At 43.7% G+C, this 23386-nt stretch overlaps 1 protein-coding gene across 6 annotated transcripts; it reads right to left on the reverse strand.

Annotated features, from left to right (window-relative positions):
* Positions 1 to 26: 26 nt before the first annotated feature.
* On the reverse strand, positions 27 to 22410 carry AGBL5 (AGBL carboxypeptidase 5). Of its 6 annotated transcripts, none has more exons than XM_063299970.1 (18): positions 22333 to 22410; positions 19449 to 19746; positions 18289 to 18460; positions 17335 to 17501; positions 14928 to 15065; positions 14117 to 14294; positions 13129 to 13307; positions 11899 to 12418; positions 11072 to 11241; positions 9091 to 9226; positions 7603 to 7790; positions 5735 to 5934; positions 3931 to 4098; positions 1981 to 2114; positions 1607 to 1653; positions 1171 to 1331; positions 957 to 1048; positions 27 to 744 (listed from the first exon to the last, which is right to left on the reverse strand). In XM_063299970.1, the coding sequence occupies exons 2-18, from the start codon at positions 19685 to 19687 to the stop codon at positions 673 to 675; spliced, it is 2961 nt and encodes a 986-aa protein (XP_063156040.1). In that variant the 5' UTR covers positions 19688 to 19746; positions 22333 to 22410; the 3' UTR covers positions 27 to 672. The 6 variants fall into 6 exon arrangements, with proteins under 6 accessions (XP_063156040.1, XP_063156035.1, XP_063156027.1 ...); XM_063299965.1 differs by having other exon boundaries at positions 14928 to 15080; XM_063299957.1 differs by having other exon boundaries at positions 27 to 1048.
* Positions 22411 to 23386: the final 976 nt, after the last annotated feature.

Here is a 23386-nt window from a genome sequence, read left to right on the forward strand (position 1 = left end):
CACTTCAAAAAGCAGTAGGATTTTTTCTTTTCCTGACAAACGAAATTTATTAATAGAAACATGTTACAAGACAAACCTGTTTCAAAAATAGCTTCCAACCCAGTAACCAACTATGTACAATGGTGGAAATAATATTGGAGGAGGGGCCTTGGCCATGGCACTGGGCTGTAGTCAGACCAGGAGGAGCTGGTCCTGTTATGCTTCCCAAATGTCACATGTGCGTACAGAGCTTCTTGCAATTAGCCTAGTTTGCTTCTTTTTTTGAAAGGCACCTCCTAGTCAAAGAACATAAATTAGATGGATCCCCTAAATTTTGATGAGGATTGCTGGGAAACAGCCAGAGGGCCCATTTTTCCTTAAGCCTTTGATGTCTTGTGTAGCTGGCTACAGAAAGGATGTAAGGTGAGGTCCTTATTCCTGGGAAAATCTCAAAGCCAGAACTACTGGCTGCTGTCCTATAAGAGCAGCTTTGGTTTAAAAGAGCAGAGAGAGGAGAGGAAGGGGATGGTGGTTGGATCAGGAACTCATCAAGTGCCAACAAGAAGGGTCTCAAGAGGTTTCTTCCACACCAAGGGATGAGTTGTAGTCAGCGTGTTCCTGGCATGCTGTAGGGTGGTGGCACCTGAGAAGCTGGAGCACATTGGCCGCAGCTGTTGTGCCCTCACTGGCAAGTCAGGCCTCAGTGCAGAAAGACAGGATCTTGCGGTAGGTGAGTTGGGGGGAATCTGGTCGCCCAGGGAGATGCTGCAACAGAGAGAGCTCGCTCAGGGGACTAATGACGTCAACTGCAGCTATGCTGCCCCACAGTTTCAATAAGGAGGGTGGCTACTGCCTATATAACGGTAAAGGCGCTTCTTCTTCTTCTGTCTACAAGACAGGGGTTCAAGGGGATGGCAGCGGCTGCAGGAAAGGGATGCAGCAGCAGCTGGCTTTGCAGAGCTCCCTCCTCCCCATACCTCGTCCAGCAAAACTTTGGGAGGGTTGCACAGAAAAAGTGATTCTTCCCTCTGACCCGTTACCGTCAGCTCTGGCATTTCCAGCTGAAATTCTGCAGGAAGAGAAACAACGTTGCATCTGTTGCCACTGTCTGGTGTGGAAAATCTGACAGACTGTCCAAAACAGACAAATGGCAGCCTTGGTAGCAGGACAAAATGCCCTGCGAGAACCTACCTGGCAAGGAACTTTGTGCTGGCATCTGCGAGGGTGCATACTTCCAAACCTTGAGGGAAGAGTCATCACTGCAGCTGTGAAATCGGAGTAAGTGCTGGGTTTGTCCTGCTGTTCTCCTGCGTATGGGAATCCGGCTTGGCCGAGGCACCAGTATATCTAGACTGCAAGGAAAATGCTGGGTTGGAAGTTGTGCATTGCAGTCAACCAGTAATAGCCTGAAATCTTAGGAATCCTAAGAGAATGCTGGACAACGCTAGGTATATACCACAATTTCTAGAGTGGTGTTAGCTTTCTAGCTTACAGATGACTAACATGCAGCTCCTCCAAGCCTGGTCCTTCCATGCTGGTAATTTGGCACAAAAGGGGAAATCATACAGTTCTTCTTTCCACCCCCAACGTATAAAACTACTATTTGTCCCCCTCTAGTCACTATTACCTAGAAGTTTCCGATAGTTTTTCATTGTTCAGCCGTCTTGAAAAGTTCTGCATGGAGAAAGAGAAACCAGTTGGGACAGAGTGTTGGCAAGACACGGATTGGATGTAAAGTCTATGTTCCCTACGCTACCATAGTACTGGTGAGGGTGATATTTTTTTCCTTAGGCTTGGGGAGTCTTGATGGTAGGAAATCACAGTGCTAGAAGGGTCATGCAACACATTCTTCCTAAAGCTTGGTAATGCCAGACAACTCTTTAACAGCCCAGTGACTGATCTCTACTCTAGGGAAAGCCCTAAGCAGTCTAGCGACCTAGGAGAATGGCATCTGGCTGTGGCAGTCAAGCTCTGTGTACCAATGTAATCACTGCCCTTTACCTGCAGCAACGCTAGGCCACAAGGTGGAGGAGCCTTCAGCTCCTCAGGGATGTGCTCTGATGCTGGCAGTCCACGACGAGCAGTTACTACTGTGCTAGCCTTGGCAGCTGTAAGGAGGCCGCTGCAGCTGGATCCTGCGTGATCAATGAGAGAAAGGCAAATAAGGGCTCAAAAGGGAGGTAATGCAAGAGTCCAGGCTTGTGAGATTGCAGCTAAGCTGAACTCCCCAGGCTCTGATGCCTTAGTTGTGATTTGATTGGCAGCCAGTTGCAGAAAAAGCAATGCTAATGCCAAAACTCCGGCAGATTTTGCTCCTGTCTGTCTGGCCCGTTTGGACCTGTGCGACTAGCCATACCTAGCAGTGTTGGGATAATATCCCCAATAGAAGCTCAGAGGTTTGTTTGCAAAGGAGCTTAGAGCAGATCCCTCTGGATAAGACTGGCTTGGCTGTGTCGTTTGGGGCAGAGACTTCAGTCAAGATCCAAAGGGACTGTGATGAGTTTCCACAGAGACTTGCTGGAATGAGGACAGCTGCCCCCTTCTGACACATCAAGGCAAACACCATGAACCGCAAACTAGCAAGCTGCCATTTGGCCTGGCATGTTATGTAATTTCTGCCTATATAATTAGCTTATGGTTTGATGTATTGTTTGAACAAAGAAAATCGGGTAAATTGAATAAATTAGTTTTAAGTTGTGGGAAAGTCTATCATGCAAACACAGCCTATGAATATTACAAAGCAAAGTATGTAAAAAAAATCTAGTCTGTTAGGCTGGATACTGGATTTCTCAGAAGTTTGATCCTATTCAGGTGTCAAATTTGATGACACAGAATTAATGACTATACATATGGGAGCAGGATATTGGGAGATGCTGTATCTTCCTCAGTGAGCAGTAAAAAGAGTCAGTTTCTGGAAGGAATCCTTAGAAAACTTGAAGGTAGAAGTAGATTTGACTAAAATCTTAATTTCAGTCAAACCAGAATAAATGCAAAAGTCAATTCTGTATTAAAAAAAAATAGAGATTCATCGATGATTTGCTTGTTTTTTCCCTCAACAAACCTTGGGCGAGTCCTTGGTATAGCCTATCACACCTCTGTAACTGATTGGATCCAATTTGCTGTTTGTCTCTATATTACTGCCACCTAAGACTGTAAGCTGATGTAGATTTGGTTCAAACAAGCCTCTTTTTTTGCCTCTACTTCTTCCCTTCCACGGTTTTCCAAGATTTTTAACTATTTTGAGCTACTAATTTTAAATACATATATTACTCATTCTGGATCGTATAGGCAAAAATCTATTTGATAAAAAGCCTAATATTTCGTCCAAATGCCATACAGAGCAAGCTGAGTAAGTAAACCTATCCTGGCAGCACATAGCTGAACCTTTTAAAGGCATGCTGCTTTTACCCACCATTAAGACCACAGTCCAATGTTAATTCGTTTAACTGTAACAGAGAGACCATGTGAAAGCAGCAGCCAGCAGCTTCTGCTCAAGAGTAACATCCTTCTCTGCCTGAATTTTTCTTGGATAGAAGCAGCTGAAGTGGGTGGGTAGGAAGATGAATAGGCCCTTGGAAATGGAATGGTCTGCACTGTCCCAACTTCAGTGTCAAACATCTCTCCCACTACCGAATTAGGTTTAGTTACAGTAGAACTTTTTTACAACCAACCTTGCAAGAAACCAAAAGCATAGCTAGAGATTAGTCCAAGGAAAGAAGGAATTCCCTGAATCCTCACGCTGTCGCCCACTGTGGGTTGAGTAGCTATGCTTATACTTTAATTACTCAAGCAATATTGGTAGCAACTGATACCTGACAGGAACAGGTCAACTTAACAATAAGTGACTGGTTAACACCTGTTACAACACTTACATTGTCCAATAGTCCCCTCAGTTTCTGTTGCAGAGGCAGTCTTTGGCAAAGGGAGAGAGAGGCAAAGCGGCATACAAACCTGGTATGTTGATAGTAGTTGGAAGGGAGCAGGAGCCTAGGTTGGGAGCCAGCTGGAGATGAGAGGTGGTTCTGGTAGAGCAAGAGAGAGAGGGTGCCTGCATGCTGCTCACAGCAGCTCGTAGCAAGGTCTGCTGCTGATGGCGCCTCTTCTCCTGAACTCGAGGTTCTAAGTAGGATGAGGGACAAGCAAAATGCCAGCTCTGAAAGGTCTTGGTATTACCATCCCTCTTAGGTTCCATTTATTCCTTCACAGAAATTACCTACACATCATCCCTCAGTGAAAGAAGCTTACCTACGCTAGCATAGGAATTGGCTAATGGGGAAGATGAGAGGACTCTACCACCTTCTTTTCAACTAAGGCCAATTCCATTTGCTTCAGAGTGTATTGTACTATAGACTGTTGTACTGTGACAGGAAGGAGAACTGTATTGCATGCTTGGTGCTACTGCAATCCATGGAAAATACAGCTGCAGTGTGTGTCTGTATGTGCGCACATGCCCAGACAAGTGTACAAGCTTTGGACAGGCTATACTGATCTTTTCAGGGACAAGGCAGAATAACCCAGGGTGGTGCTGGAAAGCTCTAGTTTCTCAGAAGCTGACAAAAAGACAAAATTTCATCCTTGCAAGGATGTTAATTTCTTCTACCTCCACCACATGTGGTGCTTATATTGTACTGCAGGCTGTTGAGTCTGGAAGTCTGTGGGCCACCCTCACCTTGCATTACAAAGCCAGCAGTGTGTTACTTGAGAAAGGGAGCCAGTTATAGAAGATACCCCCACATGTGCTGAGAGACACAAAACTTAAGACCTTCGTGCATTAATTGACTCCTCCCTTCTTAAGACTTGTAGAATGTTGACATTTTTTCTTTAGCAGCAGTAGCAAGTAACGATGACAAAAAAGTAGGACAACTGCAGAATACCTGCCGTCTAAGCTTTCCCCAAAAAAAGTTTAACTGATATAGTGGTGCATTCACACAACATACTTAACGCTGTTACTGAAGTAACACATTTTGTTGTTACTAAAGTAACCAGTTTTCTGGGGTCACTTAATACACTGAACCATAAACTAACCATAGTATTGTCTGTCAATGCTAGGCAGAATAAGGCTACTTTATACACTCAAATATTTGTTTTCACCCAAGGGAAGAGTCCATCCTGAGTCTGGTATCCATCCACTGACTGGGTCATCTTGGATCTTAACTGGTTTCACATGTAATGGATTTTTTGTAAATATCTAGAAAGATACATTTGAAGGACTCAGACTTGGATCTTTGATGACTAAATGCCCTTGATGAACTTTACCCTTAGTTTAAAAGTTATTTGGGGACAAAATAGATTGCCATAGACACTACCCTAAAGTTTCTGAGTAAGATGGATGTAATCAATTAATACAAAACAACAGTCTGGAGGGTTGGAACAGAATGTATCTTGGGAGAGGTTGGAAAGAAGAACCTTTTCCCAAACACCCAGTATCCTGCTGGAGAATTCCATTTTCCTACAGCTTTCTCATGAGGCAGCAGTTCACCTATCAAGTGACACCTCTGTCCAGGGCTATACGTAAGTGTCACAGAGGCCATCTGATCACAGAGGCCATCTGAAGTCCGTGGTCTCCCTTGGTTCAAGGAAAGATAGAGGGCTTGGATTGACACAGGGGAAGCTTGTGCAAGATTCTTGTATGTATGTTTATTTCATGAAAAAAATTAAGAAGGAAGAATGTTCTTTTAAGGCTGCCTCCTTCCGCAGCACATCCATTCCCAGATCCATCTGAATGCTCCCAGCACAGATTCGTCGGGCAGCTTACCTCGCACCAGTGCCAGCACCCTTGAGGCACCTTTCCGAGGGCTCTGCCCTATGCCCCCTGTGGAGGCAGTAGGATGAGAGGAGCTGAATGTGAAACTGGGTGAAGTCTTGACCTGAGGGGTAGCTTGTTGATTGATGCTACCATTGCTGAAACTCCTGACTCGGCAGAGAGAATTCTCTGAGCTGGAGGCAGAGATCCCACTGGGAGAAAATGTAAAGGAACAGAATCAGCTCTTCCCACGATGTCCCTGCAAGAAGTTTTTTTGCATCTGAGATACAAAGTCTTAATCTAAGGTAGTCCTTCTTAAACCTTTTGCATGCTGCTTAAGCACAACTTCTTAGTCTTTATATACAACTGCAATTAAGCCTATTCCTCTCCTGCTTGCCTCCTCCTCCTTCCCTTACCTTCCCGAAGGCCATTACTGTAAAACCTGTCTCTTTACCCAGGCATTGGGGTAGAGTGGCGGAGCCTAAGGAGGGTTGTTGGGGCACCCTGGGAGGTTGATCAAGGTGCCGGGTTTTTAGTTTTTGTATGTTTTTATAGTTTTATTGTTGTGAGCTGCCCAGAGTTGTTTTAAGATGGGCAGCCTTATAAATCTAAATAAAATAAAATGACAAAGACAAAACAACAAAAATAAAATAAAATATCCAGGGAAAGCCAGTTTGGTGTAGTGGTTATAGACACCAGGCTAGAAACTAGGAGATGAGTTCTAGTCCCACATTAGGCACAAAGACAGCTGGGTGACTGGGCCAGTCACTCTCTCTCAGCCCTAGGAAGAAGGCAAGGGCAAACCACTTCCAAAAAATGTTGCCAAGGAAATTCAGAGACTTGTCCAGGCAGTCACCAAAAGTCAAGATTGACTCAAAGACACAAAACAAAATATAGAGCAACATATTATCTGCTAACTGATAACATCTGTTAACACAGGTAAACTTGCCATGTTTCTTACATGTAGTTCCATTAATTTTGTTGCTAAAAATTGTGTACTGGAGTGTTCTCTCCAGTGTTGGTATTAGAAGAGGAATAATATACACCGTATATACATATATACATATACACACACATATACACATATATACACATACACGCACATATATATATTAAACCGTTCAGTCGTGTCCGATTCTTGGAGACTGCCTGGATATGTCCCTGACATTTTCTTGGCAAGGTTTTTTTCAGAAGTGGTTTGCCATTACCTCCTTCCTAAGGCTGAGAGAAAGTGACAGGCCCAAGGTCACCCAGCTGGCTTTGTGCGTAAGGCAGGACTAGAACTCACCTTGGTTTCTAGCCTGATGCCTTAACCACTACACCAAACTGGCTCTCAGACCATACATAATCCTCTCCTAAAACAATATGAAAGAAAATAGCGCTAGAACAAAGTGCCGTTTTTTCCCTTGGCTCCCTTCTCTGAAATCCTCAGGTCCCCTTTTTGGAATATTAATCTTTCTTTTGTTCTGCTGCTCATGAGAAGGATCAGAACTGCAGGGTGATATGTGCGGTTTCAAATGCTACAATCAGCCTCTTCTCTCAAAGACTAATTTTTTTAAAAAAGCTTCTATGACAACATAATCTACAGGGAGAAAGATTCTGTTCTCTCTACTATTAGGACTAATTGAATGTAAAGCAAGGGAGGGGTATAATAATCCTTCAGAACAGATACTTGCTGCTGGCAGCTATACTTACTATGCAGCAAAGCTGCAAATAAAGAGACTGCAGCAAGGGAGCAAGAAAGTCCATGCCCAAGGTCAGGGAAAGATTTGTGGAAGGCAGTCCTGGATTCCTGCAGATAGTCCTTTTCCTGTCCTAGCTGCATTACCTACAAACTTTGCTTTTCTTGTTGAACCTACGTGCCCCATCTGGTTACATACTTGCCCCCCTTGGGTGGGGTTTTGGTGCCCTTCCTCTTGGAGTAGCCTGCCATTCCCCTCATGCTGCGCACATGTTTCAGCATCCAGGCACGCAGATTGCTAAGGCAACTGTGCTCAGAGAGGACAATCCGAGGCCAGGGGTTGCATTCCGCCATATCCAATGCTGCGACTGCCAAGGCCCTTCCAACCTGAATATGGAGGATGGCAGTAGATCGTTAAAAGTGAGGCCTTGTACATTTTTCTTTGCTTGTTTTTAAATATAGGGCAGGACCCCTGTATTCAACAAAAATAAACCAGAAAGATCCCCACCTTAAACAATTGCTGCTAAGTGCACCCCTACAAATAAAGAGTGATGAGCTTTATCAAGGGCCTCAAATCTAGGCAGTCAGATGTATTTCCTATACCTATATCATGTTGATAAGCTAAGAAGAGAAAACAAGACTGAGGCAATCAGTCACTGATATCAATTAAGCTGCAGATAAGGCCAGCCAATCTCCAGCCTGGCAGGCCCTTTCAGTATCAATTTGTGTCCCAATTCCGTGATTCCAAATTTCTTTTGTACACTGCACACGTTTGGCTTGTGTGTTTTAGAGGGGAACACACAAGCAAAGAAACTTGGAGAAAAGATCGAACATACTGGGTAGGCAGCTTTAGCAGGCAGTGTGATCCTTGAGCCATTAATTGTGTATCAATTCCCCACTTGGTAAAGGCATGAGATTGCTCAAACTTCCCAATTTTAAGTCAAAGTTATGCTTGCCTGAGAATGGACAATCCCAAAGTAAATCATTTTTATCAGCTAGCTTGCATAATGTCAAAAAGGAAAACCGGGCACAAACTGAAATAGCTCTGATAGGACATTCGGCATGGAGCAATCTAGATTTAGTGCTGTTATGACCCAGACTGTACGCAGCATCTGAGCAACGTTCCATGGCCTGCCAGTATGTGAGGAGCCCTAACAATGAGTTTATGGTTATCAGTCCCTGCCAGATAAATGACTTTCCATGTGGCTGCACTCCAGTCTGAGATGTGCAATTTGTTTGCATCCAAGCAGGCATTCAGCAAACAAACTTACTCCTGAATCTGCAGAGCCAGAGTCTAAAAACACACCCTCAGCAGCAGCTCCCTGGAATGTTTGGATTCTGGGAAACTCCTAACATTTTTGCCACATAGAAATTTGCCATTTGGGCAACTTTATAGCCCCACAATCCAAAGGCTATGGATGCTTTCCTCTGAGTTAATCATCATATGAGAATATGGAGGGCTGGGGGGTGAAGGTTTTGAGCAAGATAGAGCAATGATCCCCCTTGCACACAAAATAAATAGCTTTGAAAGTTCCTGCATTTATGTGCTTGAAACACTGCCTCCACTTCCCCCTGGGCAGGAGGTTATTTCCCAGCATTTGGGTGCAGGCTGCTCTTCCACAAGCCCTGGAACATGGTGACTTACCTAACACTGAGTCTGGGGTGGGGGAGGAGTGGCCTGAGATACCTGCTCAAACAGCTCCACAGTGTATTTGGATGGGAATGTTGGGAGAGGAGGAGGAGTGGCCCGCCCATTATCATGACATGCTGCTGGAACAGTATTGACTGATCGTCCTGTGTTGTAATTGCATTCCAGTGTGTAACTAGAAAACAGATGGAAAATGTGTTAGGTTACCAACACTAATGCAAATTATGAACTAATACTTACGTTTTTGGTATGACACAATCTAAAATATCTGATAGGCAACCCATGCTGAAAGGTTTTAATACATTGAGTTCATATTTTCTTTTCCCAAAAAGACGTTCCTATAGAACCTTTTTTATACAATGGCATGATTGATAAAAATAGTTGGTGTTTTTATCACTCAACTACGCGTTGGTAAAAAGACAGATTCAGCCATCAAATAATATTATGGTTTACTGGTTAGAATCATGACATCAGAAATGGAACATTTTGCTTAATCTGATTAGGAAAAGCAACAATTTCCCTGCACAGAGCAGTGGATTGAACTAGATGACCTTTGAGATCTCTTCCAGTTCTGTGATTCCCCAAAGAAGCTAGCTTTCTTTTATTCTCTGCATTCTATACAACTGGAATAGCATTCAAGAAACAGAGGAGGAAAAGGAGGAGGCCTTTAAGGGGGGCCCCAATGATTTCTTTTCAACCATTCTCTTTGCAGTGAATTTTAATCATGTGCTGAAATCCAAGACCTGATTCAGACAGTTAATTATTGGTAGCTAATTCAGCTAGGCTGACTGTACTCATGCAGTTCTGTGTATATGGTTGTTGTTTACCCTTCTTTTTCTGTATTCCTTTTTTTCCAATACGCTCCTTTGTATATCTAGACTTCAACCTTTCCCATGTGCCAGGCCACAGTGCTGCACAGCTACCACTTATATTTCAGCATTGATGCAAGATTTTGATGCGAGATTTGTTAAATTCTCTGCCTCCTGGTTTTCTCAGAGCTGGGCTGAAGAGAGAGGTCCTAGGTAAGCTAAGAACACCCCAGCTGGACAGACTAGAATGTATCAGAAAGGTCAGTCTAACTGGTAGCAGCCTATTATAACTGTCGTTTACAGGGAAACTTTTAAGGAGTCTGTCAGTGAGGTTTAGGTTGTTCATCCCCGTTTGTTACATACGTATCAGACCAATGTGTTTCAAACTTGGCAACTTTAAGACATGTAGACTTCAACTCCCAGAATTCCCCAGCCACACTGTATCAGACCATAATGCTAATGAAAAGATCTTGGCCTCATGTTATTCCTAGATCAAAAAGAGATATGTCAGCAGCACCAAAATGATCAGCATGTAATCATCCTAAGCAATAATCTATGCCTCTGCTCAAATATGGATTCCTGTCATATTTTGTTAAAAAGGTAAAGGTAAAGGTTTCCCTTGACGTAAAGTCCAGTCGTGTCCGACTCTAGGGGGCGGTGCTCATCTCCGTTTCAAAGCCTTGGAGCCGGCGTTGTCCATAGGACACTTCCGGGTCATGTGGCCAGCATGACTCACGGAACGCCGTTACCTTCCCGCCGAAGCGGTACCAATTAATCTACTCACATTTGCACGTTTTCGAACTGCTTGGTGTGCAGAAGCTGGGACGAGCAACGGGAGCTCACCCCGCCGCGCGGTTTCGAACCGCCGACCTTCCGATCGACAGCTCAGCGGTTTAACCCGTAGAGCTAAAAAAAGCATTTATACAGATCCCTGCCTCCCTCTGGAGGCCAAGTATTTAGCGCTGTGAAACTCACTCCAAGATACTAGGAGTTACTACATATGCTGCCAGGATTTCCTAATGACATCCCATCCTCTCAAGGGTCACTCCACTTGTGGGAATTCCTTCTCTCTAAATTCAGTTTGATCTAGCAGATTCTTAAGGTGGCAGGATCTTTGCAGATATTGGAGGTTTGGAGGTGGGAGAAGAGGAACATACCTACAGACCAATGGTTGTGATCATAATGAGGCAGGATCCCACTGAAGCACGTACCTGTGAATGATGCCTGAGGCCTTGTAAATGGCCACACGCCCACTGCCCTCCTTTGATTGTCCATCCCGCTTGTCCTTAGCATACATATTCTTCTCAGAAAAGTTGCAGCCCGTGAAATCAAAATGAGCAGAGTTCAAGGAGATGAGCTTAGGAAACAGCATATTTTCAACCTGTAAGAGCAATCAAGAGGCTGGGAACACAAAACTATTCCCATTTCTACATGCTATAGAAGCAGGCAGTTTTGCTTCTTGCCAGAGACAGCTGGCTGGGAAGCAACAATCTAGCCAAAAAAACTGAAAACAGTAATAGAGACCCAGCCTACTAGAGAAAGTAATTCCTGGTGATTCGGGTTTAACAGTTGAATAGAACAAACACAGTATGTGAAATGCTCAGAAGACTATGCACTGTGATCAAGCAACCATCATCAGCCTGGAACTTATAAAAGAGAACCAACACACACATGACTTTGACATCATCTTTTGGATTGAGGGACACTTGAAGGGAATGTTTAGTCAGAAAATCTCAGTTGAGTCTTCCATGACCCTCCAAACCCAGTCCTACAAACAAGTTAATTAGAGAGGAGTACAATAGCCACACACAGGAACTGCCTCTTTGTCTTGTCCCCTGAACCCACTTCATCTCCATCTGCAACATCCTTAAGTAAAGTCTAAGCTCATCCTGAAGGAGCCAAATATGGGACTATTTATCTGCCTCTAACCCTTTCTGCCTTATTCCTCTGGATTATACATAGGCAATTCTTCCTGCAATAGCCCAATTTTGCCTCTGTGTTGGCCAGAGCATTGCTAAAGGGGCCATATAGGTCTCACCTGGTAGTTCTCATCAGAAATGTTGTTCCCATACATGAAACAGCCACGCTTAGAGGCATGTCCATGCAGATCAACATAGTAAGCGAGGCCACTCTGTTGAGGTGGGATAGTTTCTGGGGCAGGTGGTGGGGGATTCTCAACTTTATTCTCACAGTGCTCAGAGAATAGTTCTTCTGAAAGGATCCAGACATCAGGCTCATTGCTTCCTGGTACCTCCGAAGCCTCAGGGTCCTGAGATGAGGGGACACAGGAATCTCTGGAACAGTTGCGAAGGTTGTTTGCTTTCTCCAGCTCAGAAAGAGGGGTGTCTTCACCATGAGGACATTTGCGGGTAGAACGTTGATTGGCTGTCTTTGTGTTGAGCGGAGGGACATAGGTTCGCCAATCAGGGGAACCAGGCTGGATCCTGCTGTTAACATGGTGATAGAGCATGACAGCCTTGGCCCCATACACAGCAGGATGCAGCTCAGCATCAGGGTTCAAATACTGACGATTCAAGTTAACACCACGGGCATCTGTCCTGTGGGAAGCAGAATAAATCATGATGAGTGGGACTGGGCAAAGATCTCTCTTATGGATTTTGAACACTGCACAGATCAAGCAAAGACATTCTGCCACTCGTGAAGGAAGGGAAACTGCAGTTATCATTTTGTGCAGCCAATACTGCCAGGTGCCACATTATTTACAGACTGCCCATATACATTTTTATTCCAGATTAAGAGATTCAAGCAGCCCTTGCCCTCTCCACATACAGATCTCAGTGGAGCTAGGAGGCAATTAAAATGTATTTGTGAAAAGAGACAGACATTGCTGACCATCAGTTTCAAACTATCCTAGTCACTGTTTTCTGTTCATTAGATTACTGACTAGGCTACTTCTCACAGGCTGAGATTTGGACTGATGGCTGTTGTTTTGAGAGCAAGGAGTGGACATTGCTTGATAAACCCAATAGATCTCATGTGTACATTTAAGATCTTTGATCTGAACCTACAATCCCCGCATAACTGGAGGAGGGCAAAGAGGGGAAACAAGGATCCACCCTGGGAAGGAGCCTCCTCCATGCTTATTGGCCTCAGGCTGTTGCTTTTTTCTTAGCCTCCAAGCAGTAGTAATCTGCTGTAGAAACTAAATATGTGTAGATTACAATCAGCAATCTGGAACTTGAGGAACCAGAGCTTCTTTCTGTCCAAGTCCCATCCTCTTAAGCCTACGTGTCTACAGGATATTTACCGATAGTGTCCTCGCATCACTCCATCTGGATTTAGCATAGGGATGAGCTTAAAGACAAACATACGCCGCAGCATTTGGGCCCGAGGATCCTCCTCCCTCAAGATGAATTCCAGGAATCCATTGAAAACAAAGCTAGAAGGCGTTTCCCCAGGATGCACTCTGCTGCTGAGAAAGAATACCTAGCACAGGGTGAGGGGAGAAGGAAGAGGAGAAATGCAAAGGTATCAGTGATCTACTCCAAAATTGAAAGCTTTCTAGCTTTCCCTAAAGACAGCAGGCCCTGCAAATATTTTTGCTTCCCATCTGTTTATGACATCAGATTATTTATATACTGTTTTAGTGTTACGTATCATAGCACAGAAATTAAAAAGAGATAAATCCTGCCCGGAGGATCACTAGAAAAGAGGAAGCCTTTTTAGAAAAGAGGAAGAGAGAAGCGAAAGGGAATGAATGAATGAATGAATGAACAGTTGAAGGCTTGAAGTTATTGGGAAGATCATTTGAGAAGGATATGGTTTTCAAAAACAGGCATTGCTAAGAACAAGTGGAAAGTCACAGACCACCAGAAGAACAAGGAATGTGAAATAGAAACTAGGGAGAGAAAAATAGATAAGCAGCAACTACTAAGAAGATTTTTCAACTGAATACTTAAGGAAGAGGCAATCTAGGGCAAGAAGAACTAAACCAAGGGGGAGAGTTACATTGTCTTGAGTGATGTGATGCCTTGCTAATGTCATACATTACTTGATTGTCTTATCCTCTATTGAAATGAGAAATGGGCAGTCACAACTGCCTTCCACCTCATCCATAGCAATTGTAGACCCCTGGCTCTTTCAGAGATTCTTCCTGTCCAAGCCCCATCCTCCAAAGCCTAAGTGTCTGCAGGACATTTACCGATAGTGTCCTTGCATCACTCCGTCTGGATTTAGTATAGGGATGAGCTTAAAGACAAACTAAGCCTACATCTCACATGCAGCAACTAACTTACTCTCTTTCCCACAAAGCAGTGTGGTCGGGGTGTGTTCTTATCAGGGAACAACTTCTCCAGTCGAGCCTCCCGCTCCTCCTGCATGCCATGACATGATGTGATGGTGAGCAAGTCCACACGCAGTTTATCCAGGGAATAGCACAACAATTCCCGATGATAATAGATGGCATCCAGATAGCTGGAGATTAAAAGAATAGGCAGGCCATTTCAATGTAGTGTAGTTTCTAACTTACTGCAAGAGCACCACCCTTTAGTTCTAAGTAACCTCATACTGACTTCTGCTTTCCTCCCCAACAAACTACTTCACACAAGGCCAGAAGGAACTCCCCACAAATAATCTTCTTTTAAGGGTTTTACTTTGGAAGAGAGAGGAAGGAACCTCTAGAGAATTCTTTCTGTTGCCAGTTTTCATTCCCCATCTTTGTTGGACTTTGATCCAACACCCATTCCAACACTCAAGTGGAACCTTTTTAGCTGTCTGGCCCAACCTGTTCTCCTTGTGCAATAAAGAGCCATTCACGCAGTCTTCTACTCCCTGAGTGGATGTTCTGCAAACTGTTATGAAGTAGAAGGGCAGAGGGATTTCCTGCTGGCCTCAGTCTTTCTACAAGCCCTCATCTTGAGATAAGGTTATTTCCAAAAGAGATGAGGGAGGGAGAAAACTGGCCATTTAGATCTTTAAAAATTCTCCCACAGCGTATCAAATTATTTCACAAAGGCAGCCTTGGGGCCCAATGAAGAACCTTGCCCATCCGTTACCTCCCACTCAGGACCACCTGGGCCTGGCAAGGGAATCAAAGCAATCACTTACGGTGTTCCCCTGGGTGGGGCCGCCGCCTTTTTCCCTTTTGCACGTCCTCCTCTAGGGTACTTTCTTGTTCTGTGAGTGGTGGGACGCGGCTTCCCCTCAGCTTTTCTAGAGTCTGCGCCTGCCCTCCGACTAATTGTGCTACAGTGTTGGACACTAGTTTAGATGGGCAAAGAAGGGTCTGGCTAAGTTTCTCTTTTCCACTTCTCCAGACCATTCCCCCAGCCAAGTCCTCTTCATTAATTCAACCTTATCATCCCAGCCTCTTTGAATAAACAAGCCCAGCTAATTCCAAAGGGACAGGGAAGTAAGAAAAACCAAGCACAATGCAAGAATTTTATCAAAATGTGTTGGAAAGAATAGGGTTAATATGGTAAGAAATTTCTTCCCATTCAGATAACCCATTTTCTCCACCCCCTTCTCTGGAGAACTAGTGTTGGATCACAGAGACTTTTAGCTGGACCCAAAAAGGCTATTTTGGCTTTTTTATCATTAACATAGCAGCAAGTACACCAGCCATAGGAGACAGCAATGGATGAGAAAGAATAAGTAACCAGTAAGAATACAATCTTGTCATGCTCCAGGAGAATCCCTGGCTGTCATGTATTTATTTTAGAATATTTATATCTGTTCTTTATTTAAAAGTATCCAAATTATCTTACAGAAAATGAAGCAGTAAAAATATAAGGAAGCTATCTTGACGTAACAAGCAACAGAGGGGAAGATGATCACAATAGAAATTAATACAGATAAAAACAGAGAAGAAGAATACTCTTCTCAAGCAATATGTCTTGGAACAAATACTCTTTAATGCCAAGAAGAGGAGAAGGGGCCAAAATGGATCTCTTTGGGAAAAAGTTGTAAAACACATTTTGCAACCATTCCTTAGTACAAAGATGGGAGAGGAGCCAATATGTAGCAGAAAACCCAATCTGTCTGAGAAGAAAGAAGGCATTCTAAGAAGAGGCTTCTTGCACCAAGGGCACAATTTTGCATAGATATTCTGGGGCTGGGCTCTCATGACACATTTAATTTGGTCACTGAGTTAACCCATTTTCTGGGTTTGCAGGATAAACTGAGTAATAAACTAAACCAAATGGGCTGGGTTAGCAATAAACAAATGAAAATGAAATAAGTTTAGCATGATGTACAAATGCAACCACTAGCTCTTTAGCTGGCCTGGTTGAAGGTGTTGCATGTACACAGCTAATAATTGCAGATGAATTTGTTCTGCCATGTTTTTTCAGTAATAAAACTTCATTAAAGCTGACTAGAGCCTGCACTGTATCTAGAGAAGAGATGGCCCTGCTACTATAACTGCCTTTTATAATAATAGACCAGGACTCTTAACACCGAGGACCCAAGCCATGAGATGTCTTCAAGGCTTAAAAAGTTCTTAAATGGTGATTCAGGGGCAGGATTGTAAGTCACTGATAGAGCAGATGTTTTGCATAAAGAAGATGCCACAATAAAGCCTTGGCAACTCCAACAGGACTGGAAAAATCTGTCTGAAATCTTATAGAACATTTCCCAGTCACTGTAACTAACACCAAGCTGCAGACAGCATTGATGGGCTTCAGGAGAAGGCACTTGACGTTCATATGAGCAGAAAAACACCTTTAATTAACCAGGGAAATGACTAGATTAACTAGAAGCATACTGTACATACACCTTTCCAGGTGGCACTTTGTGGTTCTTCTTGAGATCTGAATAAGAAGAGAGCAAGGGCATTCCAAGCCAAGGGACACTGAGGTTATATGTATTATAAGGCAATGTCCATTTCTGATATTTTGTATCAATTATTCTCAGTATCCCATGAATCCCTGTATCTAACTGGGTTTAGGTTTTGGGTGTAAGGAGAATTATTATAATAGAGTTCTTTTGTGATAATGGACAGGAAATAGGAATTCAAAAGGCTCAGAATTGGGTATCCAGCTGTTTATTCAATTTGTACAGCACTGTTGGAACTGCCTTCAGACACAAGACCTAAGAGATATGACTGACTGGCTCAACACCTAAAACAGAACCTATAACAGATCTGGACTCTCTTGCCTTGGGCAGAGGATCCATCCGCACGCATACTAGAAATCCACAACAGTGAACTAATATGAGGTGGAAGATTTTGCTCAACCATCCCCAAACCTACGTTGGGTGATCAAGCCCTGGCACTATCACAGAGGAAGCCTTTAACATCACCAAGACCCAGTCTGAGCAGAACAATGTTACCCACTCTGTTCCCAAATGGTTCCTTAATTCTTCCTCATTGTTCACTCACACCATAAAGGTAACTCCAAGTCAACAATCATTTGTATATGTGCTTAATATACAAAGTATTTCTCCTAGCTGATTCTACAAGACACAAGACTTGCTAGGAAGGGAATGGTGGCAACATATCAGTAACTAGAGTTACCTGCTAGGAGAGAGATGTCTGCACTCTGCAAAGTGGGCATCCAGCTGTGCCAGCATATCTTGGCATTCTGTGTATGAGAAGGGATAGCAGAAGGCAAAGTATGTGGTGGCTCCTCGACAATCCAGGAATCGGTGCACAAAAGACAGGACAAACTGAGTCTCCGCCATCTGCATGAGTGAAAATGCCCAAGCGTGATCTCCAGTACAAGCTGAAGCATTACAAACTAAGCACACAAACAGCCACTAGGCTCTTCCCAGCCTGCTGCAACTCTGGTTTGCACAAGACCCTTAGTTTTTTAGTTATTACCTGGATCAGAAGTTCAGTTGTGCCAGATATATCACTGCCTTTATTATCTTTAAAGCCACAACACAACCTACCTATTGTGACATTTTAGACAAATGAGTCTAAAAATGTAATTTGTTCCATGATGTTAAAACAAGAATCTAGAAAAACTGTGTTATGCAGACTCAGTTCTTCAGTTCTTTCTTTTGGACAGTGCAAGCACACATGCATTTTCTTATATCGTTAAGCAGTAAGAAGAAGCATATAACCATGTATATGTGACTCAACAGCCTGAAATTAAACCAAGCTGATATTGGATCCTGGGGTAGGTGGGAGAGGGGGAGAATAAATTAGCGTATTCCAATTCTTTGGACCATGGAAGAAACAGTCCAGTAGAAGCACAAAGCAGATAATCTCTGGACATCTCAGTCAGCACTCAAGGCTCCCTTTTCTGATGACTAGATACTGCCCTTGCCAATCCTCTTATATGAAGTCCCAAGCTGGCTGCGGCTCAAATAAACCTACTTTTCCATCCACCTCCACAGTTAAGAAAGTCATGTTCATGTTCTATGTTGCTTCTGGAGGCTATTGGGACAGAATAGTACACTTAAGCCCAACCTCAGCACACCAACCTCAGCACATCCTTCCCCAAAGTACATGTTATGCAGATACCTCAAAGGCAGGCCGCTCACGGATGCGTTCCCAACGGGGCCTGATAGGTACTGTCTTGACTAAGGGTGTCATCCCCTGTGAATAAAGTTTGGTCTGCTTGTTCATGTTCACAATATGAATCTTGATCAACTTGCCAGGCATTCCTCCCCTCACACTAAAGTAAAACCAGGATCTGGGGAAGAAAGAAGACAGGGGAAAGACAGAGGAGGGTCAGACAATAGCTACCCATCAGCTGATACACCTCAGACTCCAGAAGCATTTCTGCCCAGAAAGACCAGGCACATTTGGAATTGAGAACTGTCATGGGCTTTATATCTTTTCACAGTTGACCTTCATTCCTTTTCTGTTAAAAGAATGAATTATGTCCAATTGAAATTCATATTCTTTCCCTGTCTATCAAGCCTGTATTTCCCTTTTCTCCTGTATTTTCCTGGGCCTGTTTTAAATTGTGACTCCCTTGGAATAGGTTTTTGTCATAGATGATAGATGACAATATATAAATATTGTCATCTATCATCTGTCATGCAGAGAGGGCATGCTGCAGACCCTGTCTGTTAGGGAATTCCATCTGGCGGGGTCCAGGAGGCAGGCCTTCTCTGCAGAAGCTCCCGCCCTTTGGAACTTCCTTCCCCCGGAAGTGAGGTTAGCCTCCTCCCTCCTGGACTTCAGAAAACAATTGAAGACCTGGTTTTGCCACCATGCTTGGAGTGGGGAGAGGAAGAGCCATTCTTGGGGCTGGCTGGTTCCCTAGTCCTGTCTCGGACCGGTCTTATTGCCTTATGGGCTGAATTAGATCTGCCATTACTTGGATTTGACGGTATTTTACGTATTTATCGATTACTGATATTATTTATGCTTTTATTGAATTTTAAATTGTTTTATTGTGAACCACCCAGGGTCCCCCATGTGGGGGAGATGGGCGGTGATAAAAATATGATAAATAAATAAATAAATTTAAAAGTGATAACTTCTGGTCTCTGTTCAGAATAGGCTTCTAAAGTAATGATCTCAGAGGATAGTTTCAACTCTGCCATTACTAAATAGAAAAGGATAGAAAGCTTGTGAGATAAAATGGGTTAGGAATGGCTTCCTTGACAGCTCCATTCCTACAATCAGCAGATACAACACAAAGCTTGATGTTGTTTCGATGCTCCTTTTACCTGTTCCCATTCTCATATTCTGTGTCACCACAATCTGGCTTGGTCCACACATTGAATTCGTAGTCTGCAGTGGGGAGGGAGCTGCCAAACACTACTGATGAAGCGGAAATATTGATGCTGCCACTGCCATTCACGCTGTTGTCACCATCACCTTCCTGGTGTTCCACCTTCTCAACATGAGCCAAATTCCCAGAGTCAAATTTGGAGCTGAACAAGAGGCCACCACAGCGTATTTCCATCGTAATCTCGGTGACCAGAGTGGTTTCATCCTCCTACAGTGCGTTGCCTGAAGTATCTCCTACAAAGCAAAATGGAATGGCCACATTTTTACCTAAAATTCCTTACTTATTTCTTGAGTAAACAGTGTAACTTGAGAGTAGATCAACAACAGAATACAAAGGCATTTCTGGTCTTGCTAATGCCAACCTCCATCCTCTTTCTCTACTTCTGACTTACTGAATAGGCTACTTGGGATAATTCATGTATATAAAAATGAGCAATACATTGATTCCTTACCGAATAATAAGAAATGCACAGGAAAAAAAAACTATCCTTTTTGCCTGCAATATAAATTAATACAGAAGCCTGGAGATTTGTATTGTATCATACTGATAAGAACACACACAAAAAAACTCCTCAGTCATTACCTACTAAGCACACGTTTATAAAAACAAACTACTGGGCCACAAAACCTCTTTCTTCTGAAGTTCCTATAAAAACATCATTCAAACTCCTTGATGTGGAAACATTTAACATTTTCTCATTCAATCCAGACTACCTACATCTTTTTTGTCAAACCTAGTATTGAAAGTTGGCACCAAACCTGACTTTGGAAAGATGTCGGATTTCAGCAGCTTGAATATAATCCAAATGTCTGCAGGCATTTACAAAAAAAGGATATCCTACTTGAGACATAGCTGTCCCCAAGCAGCAGGAATTGGACTGGTACAGGTTATACTACTTGATTTAACTGGCTGTCAGGCTCCAGCTCCCTTTATACGCTGCTGGCCTTAAAATCAAAGTTATTTGGGAAGAGGGCCATGGTCAGTCAAACATCTCTATGTGCAGAATTTTCCTTACTGCTGTCCTGCCCTGTAAGAGTCTTCTGTTCAACCAGATACATGATATATTACCATGACCATGTTCAACCAGATATATGATATATTACCATAACCAACAGGGAGGTGATAAAGGACTATGATTCCCAAAGGTCTATATCAGTCCAGTTAATAATCAAGAGCTAGGGATGAATAGTGATATGGCTTAATTTGAAAATTATGAGTGTAAAATGGAAGCAGACACCAAAGAAAACTTTGATTTAGTTGCACTAAGTGAATGAGTATTTAAACTGATTATTTTAATATTTACAGTATGTTTTTATAAAACCCACCAAGATGATGTACAATAAATTTAAAAACAGTTTTAAAGTATTTGCCTAGAGGCAAAAAAATCCTAAATCTACATACATATCATTGGGTTCTGAATTTGTAATGAATCATAAAGAAAGAGGTTTTTTGTGAACAGCTCAGTTAAAATAATCTCAATGTACACTGGAGTTAAAAGATACATTGTACACCAGGAATGTATTGAATAGAAATGAAGAAAAGTGCCAGATTACTAACTTTACATAGATCTACAGAGTACTCACATACAGAATCTGCATTTTTAATGGATTGGGGAAGGGGGGACACAAATGTAACAAAAAAATAATGGAAATACTTGGAGAGTTCAGGTCATTTTAGACATGCCATGCCTGAATGGATGTTTATACAGTGGAACATATGGAGTAAAAGGCAACATAAACCTAACAGACTAAAGCAAATGTATTCAGGAAAGATTACAACATTTGGAGGGGAGGGGTTTCGTTAAAAAAAAAAAGCCAAATAAGGGGAACGCAGTAGAGTTTTAGAAAATGTTCTTAGACATTTTTCTCACTCTTTCATAAAAGAGATCCAATGGGATGTGGTGATGAAGGCGTTGGACTGGCACTTGGGAAGACAATGGGTGACTTTGGGCAGTCACAATCTTTCAGCCTAACCTCACTGGGTTACTGTGGGGGGGAAATTAAGGGGGGAAAATGCTATGTGTATCACCTTAAGCTTTCAAATGAAAAGCAGGTGTAAAACTAACAAATACATACATAAAATTAAAAATACTAGAATTGTTGACATACTAATCATGGTGGCTATATATTCTGTCCAGGACCCCAGCCAGGCTGAGTCACACATGCTAAGGTATGTTTAACTTGGGTTCACACAACATGGTATGCAATAAAGCATAGTGCAGTTTGAATAATATCAAGGCTAGGTTCACTCCTTGTATCAAGCCATAATGTAACTGATTAGTTGTGCAAACCAAGCACAATATTACTGAATACTATTTACTGAGAGAAATGAGTGGGAGGCTGCTGCTATTGTGCTTCTATCTGGACATGCCCTTCCTGAAAGGATCTTTATACAGTAGAAAATGTGGAGTGAAAGGCATCAAAACCATAAAGGTCTGAGCATGTTTTTTAGTCACAGTGCTAGGAGGCATGGATTAATCCGTAGGACTGTGACTATCTTTTGCCTAATAGCTCAGTGGGTACCTGAGCGTCAGGCCCCCTCCATTTCATTCCCATTTGTAGGGGCCGCCTGCCACATGGAATTAGAAGTCAGACAGGTAGACGCAGCAGGGCGGTTCTTTCACTGCCCCCTTTATTCTTTCCGAACCCTTTTCTGGACCGGAAGCTTCGATGGAGAGGTAATGAAGGGAAGGTCCATAAACTCCTACTTCTTAACTCTCTATATTGGACACGCGCATGTGAGAACGAGGGAATAAAACGGATGCAGCTATCGCCCCAGCGCGGCCCACTCTCCTCCCTTCTCCCCTCAAATCGACCAACCTGGTCCCGTCGCCGCCGCCAGGGGCACCGGGCCAGGCCAGCCCTACCTTCGGCCGGTTGCCCAGGCAACAACAACGTTTTTTATCATTGGCTACGCTTCTTTTGCAGGAGCAGTCCCTCTCCATAGCAACACGATGCACCATTGGCTAGCCGCGTCCCTTCCATGGTGACATGCCTGTTTAGTTGCTATGGTAGCCGACGGGGCGGGAGCTCCGCCGATTAACTCGTTCTCGTTGCGAAGTACGTGACCTGAAGCCGTAGGTGAAGAGGAAGAATCTCACGGGTGGGCGTGGCTAGGGGTACGTAGCCTTAGTTCTAGCTTGGGGGTGGCGTACAGGAAGGCCGGAGGAGCGGGGCTCGCTGGGGCACGATGTTGGAAGGGAATTTCCGCCATTCCTAGCCGCACGGACAGCGCTGCGCAGAAGGGAACACAACGCAAGTTGAGTCAAAAGTATTTCAGCGGTTGGGGCCACATGAAAGGCAGGCCAAACGCGTCGTCGGCCACACCCGCAGCGCTGGAAGAGCGGAAGGAGAGCGAAAGGCGCCCTCGTCGCAGCCTTTGCGTTCGGTTGTTCCTCGCAGGGGCTCGGCTGCATCCGACTTCCTTGCAGTCAGTCGGTGGTGCGCGGTGTCATATTCCACGTCGTTTCCAGGAACGCAAGAGAGCGCCTTCCGCTCCACTCGGAAAGGCCTAAAGGCAGCGCCAGAGCGAGTTTTTGGCTTTAGCAGGAACAAGCCCTGAATGATTTGCCTCCTGGATCGCACGCGGAAGATTTCGAAGCGAGGCAAATCTCGACTCAGTTCGTTTAGCTTTTAAGCTTGCCTCGGGCGGCGATCCTACTTCCCTTAACTTGGGAAAAGTTGGTCGGTCGTGGAATCACTCCTGTTCGATGCGCCGGATGTGTTGTAGAGCTGATTTTCCATAGCCCTCCGACCCTCCTCGCCCTTGAAGACCGAGTCCGTTTGGGAATAGGATTGAAGGACCGTAGAAAACCGCAGTAAAAAGGAATTACCCGATTAACAAGCGTAAGACATTGCCTCAAACCGCCAGAAC

The sequence above is a fragment of the Candoia aspera genome, chromosome 1 (assembly GCF_035149785.1).
Source record: "Candoia aspera isolate rCanAsp1 chromosome 1, rCanAsp1.hap2, whole genome shotgun sequence".
Lineage (NCBI taxonomy): Eukaryota > Metazoa > Chordata > Lepidosauria > Squamata > Boidae > Candoia > Candoia aspera.

Coding starts and splice junctions, on each gene's coding strand:
- AGBL5 (XM_063299945.1), bottom strand. CDS start 19,687: ATGGAAATACGCTGTGGTGGCCTCTTGTTCAGCTCCAAATTTGACTCT. Junction 17,502..18,288: donor GTGAGCGGCCTGCCTTTGAG/GTATCTGCATAA, acceptor TCACTCATGCAG/ATGGCGGAGACTCAGTTTGT. Junction 1,654..1,980: donor GTGGCCTAGCGTTGCTGCAG/GTAAAGGGCAGT, acceptor TTCTCCATGCAG/AACTTTTCAAGACGGCTGAA.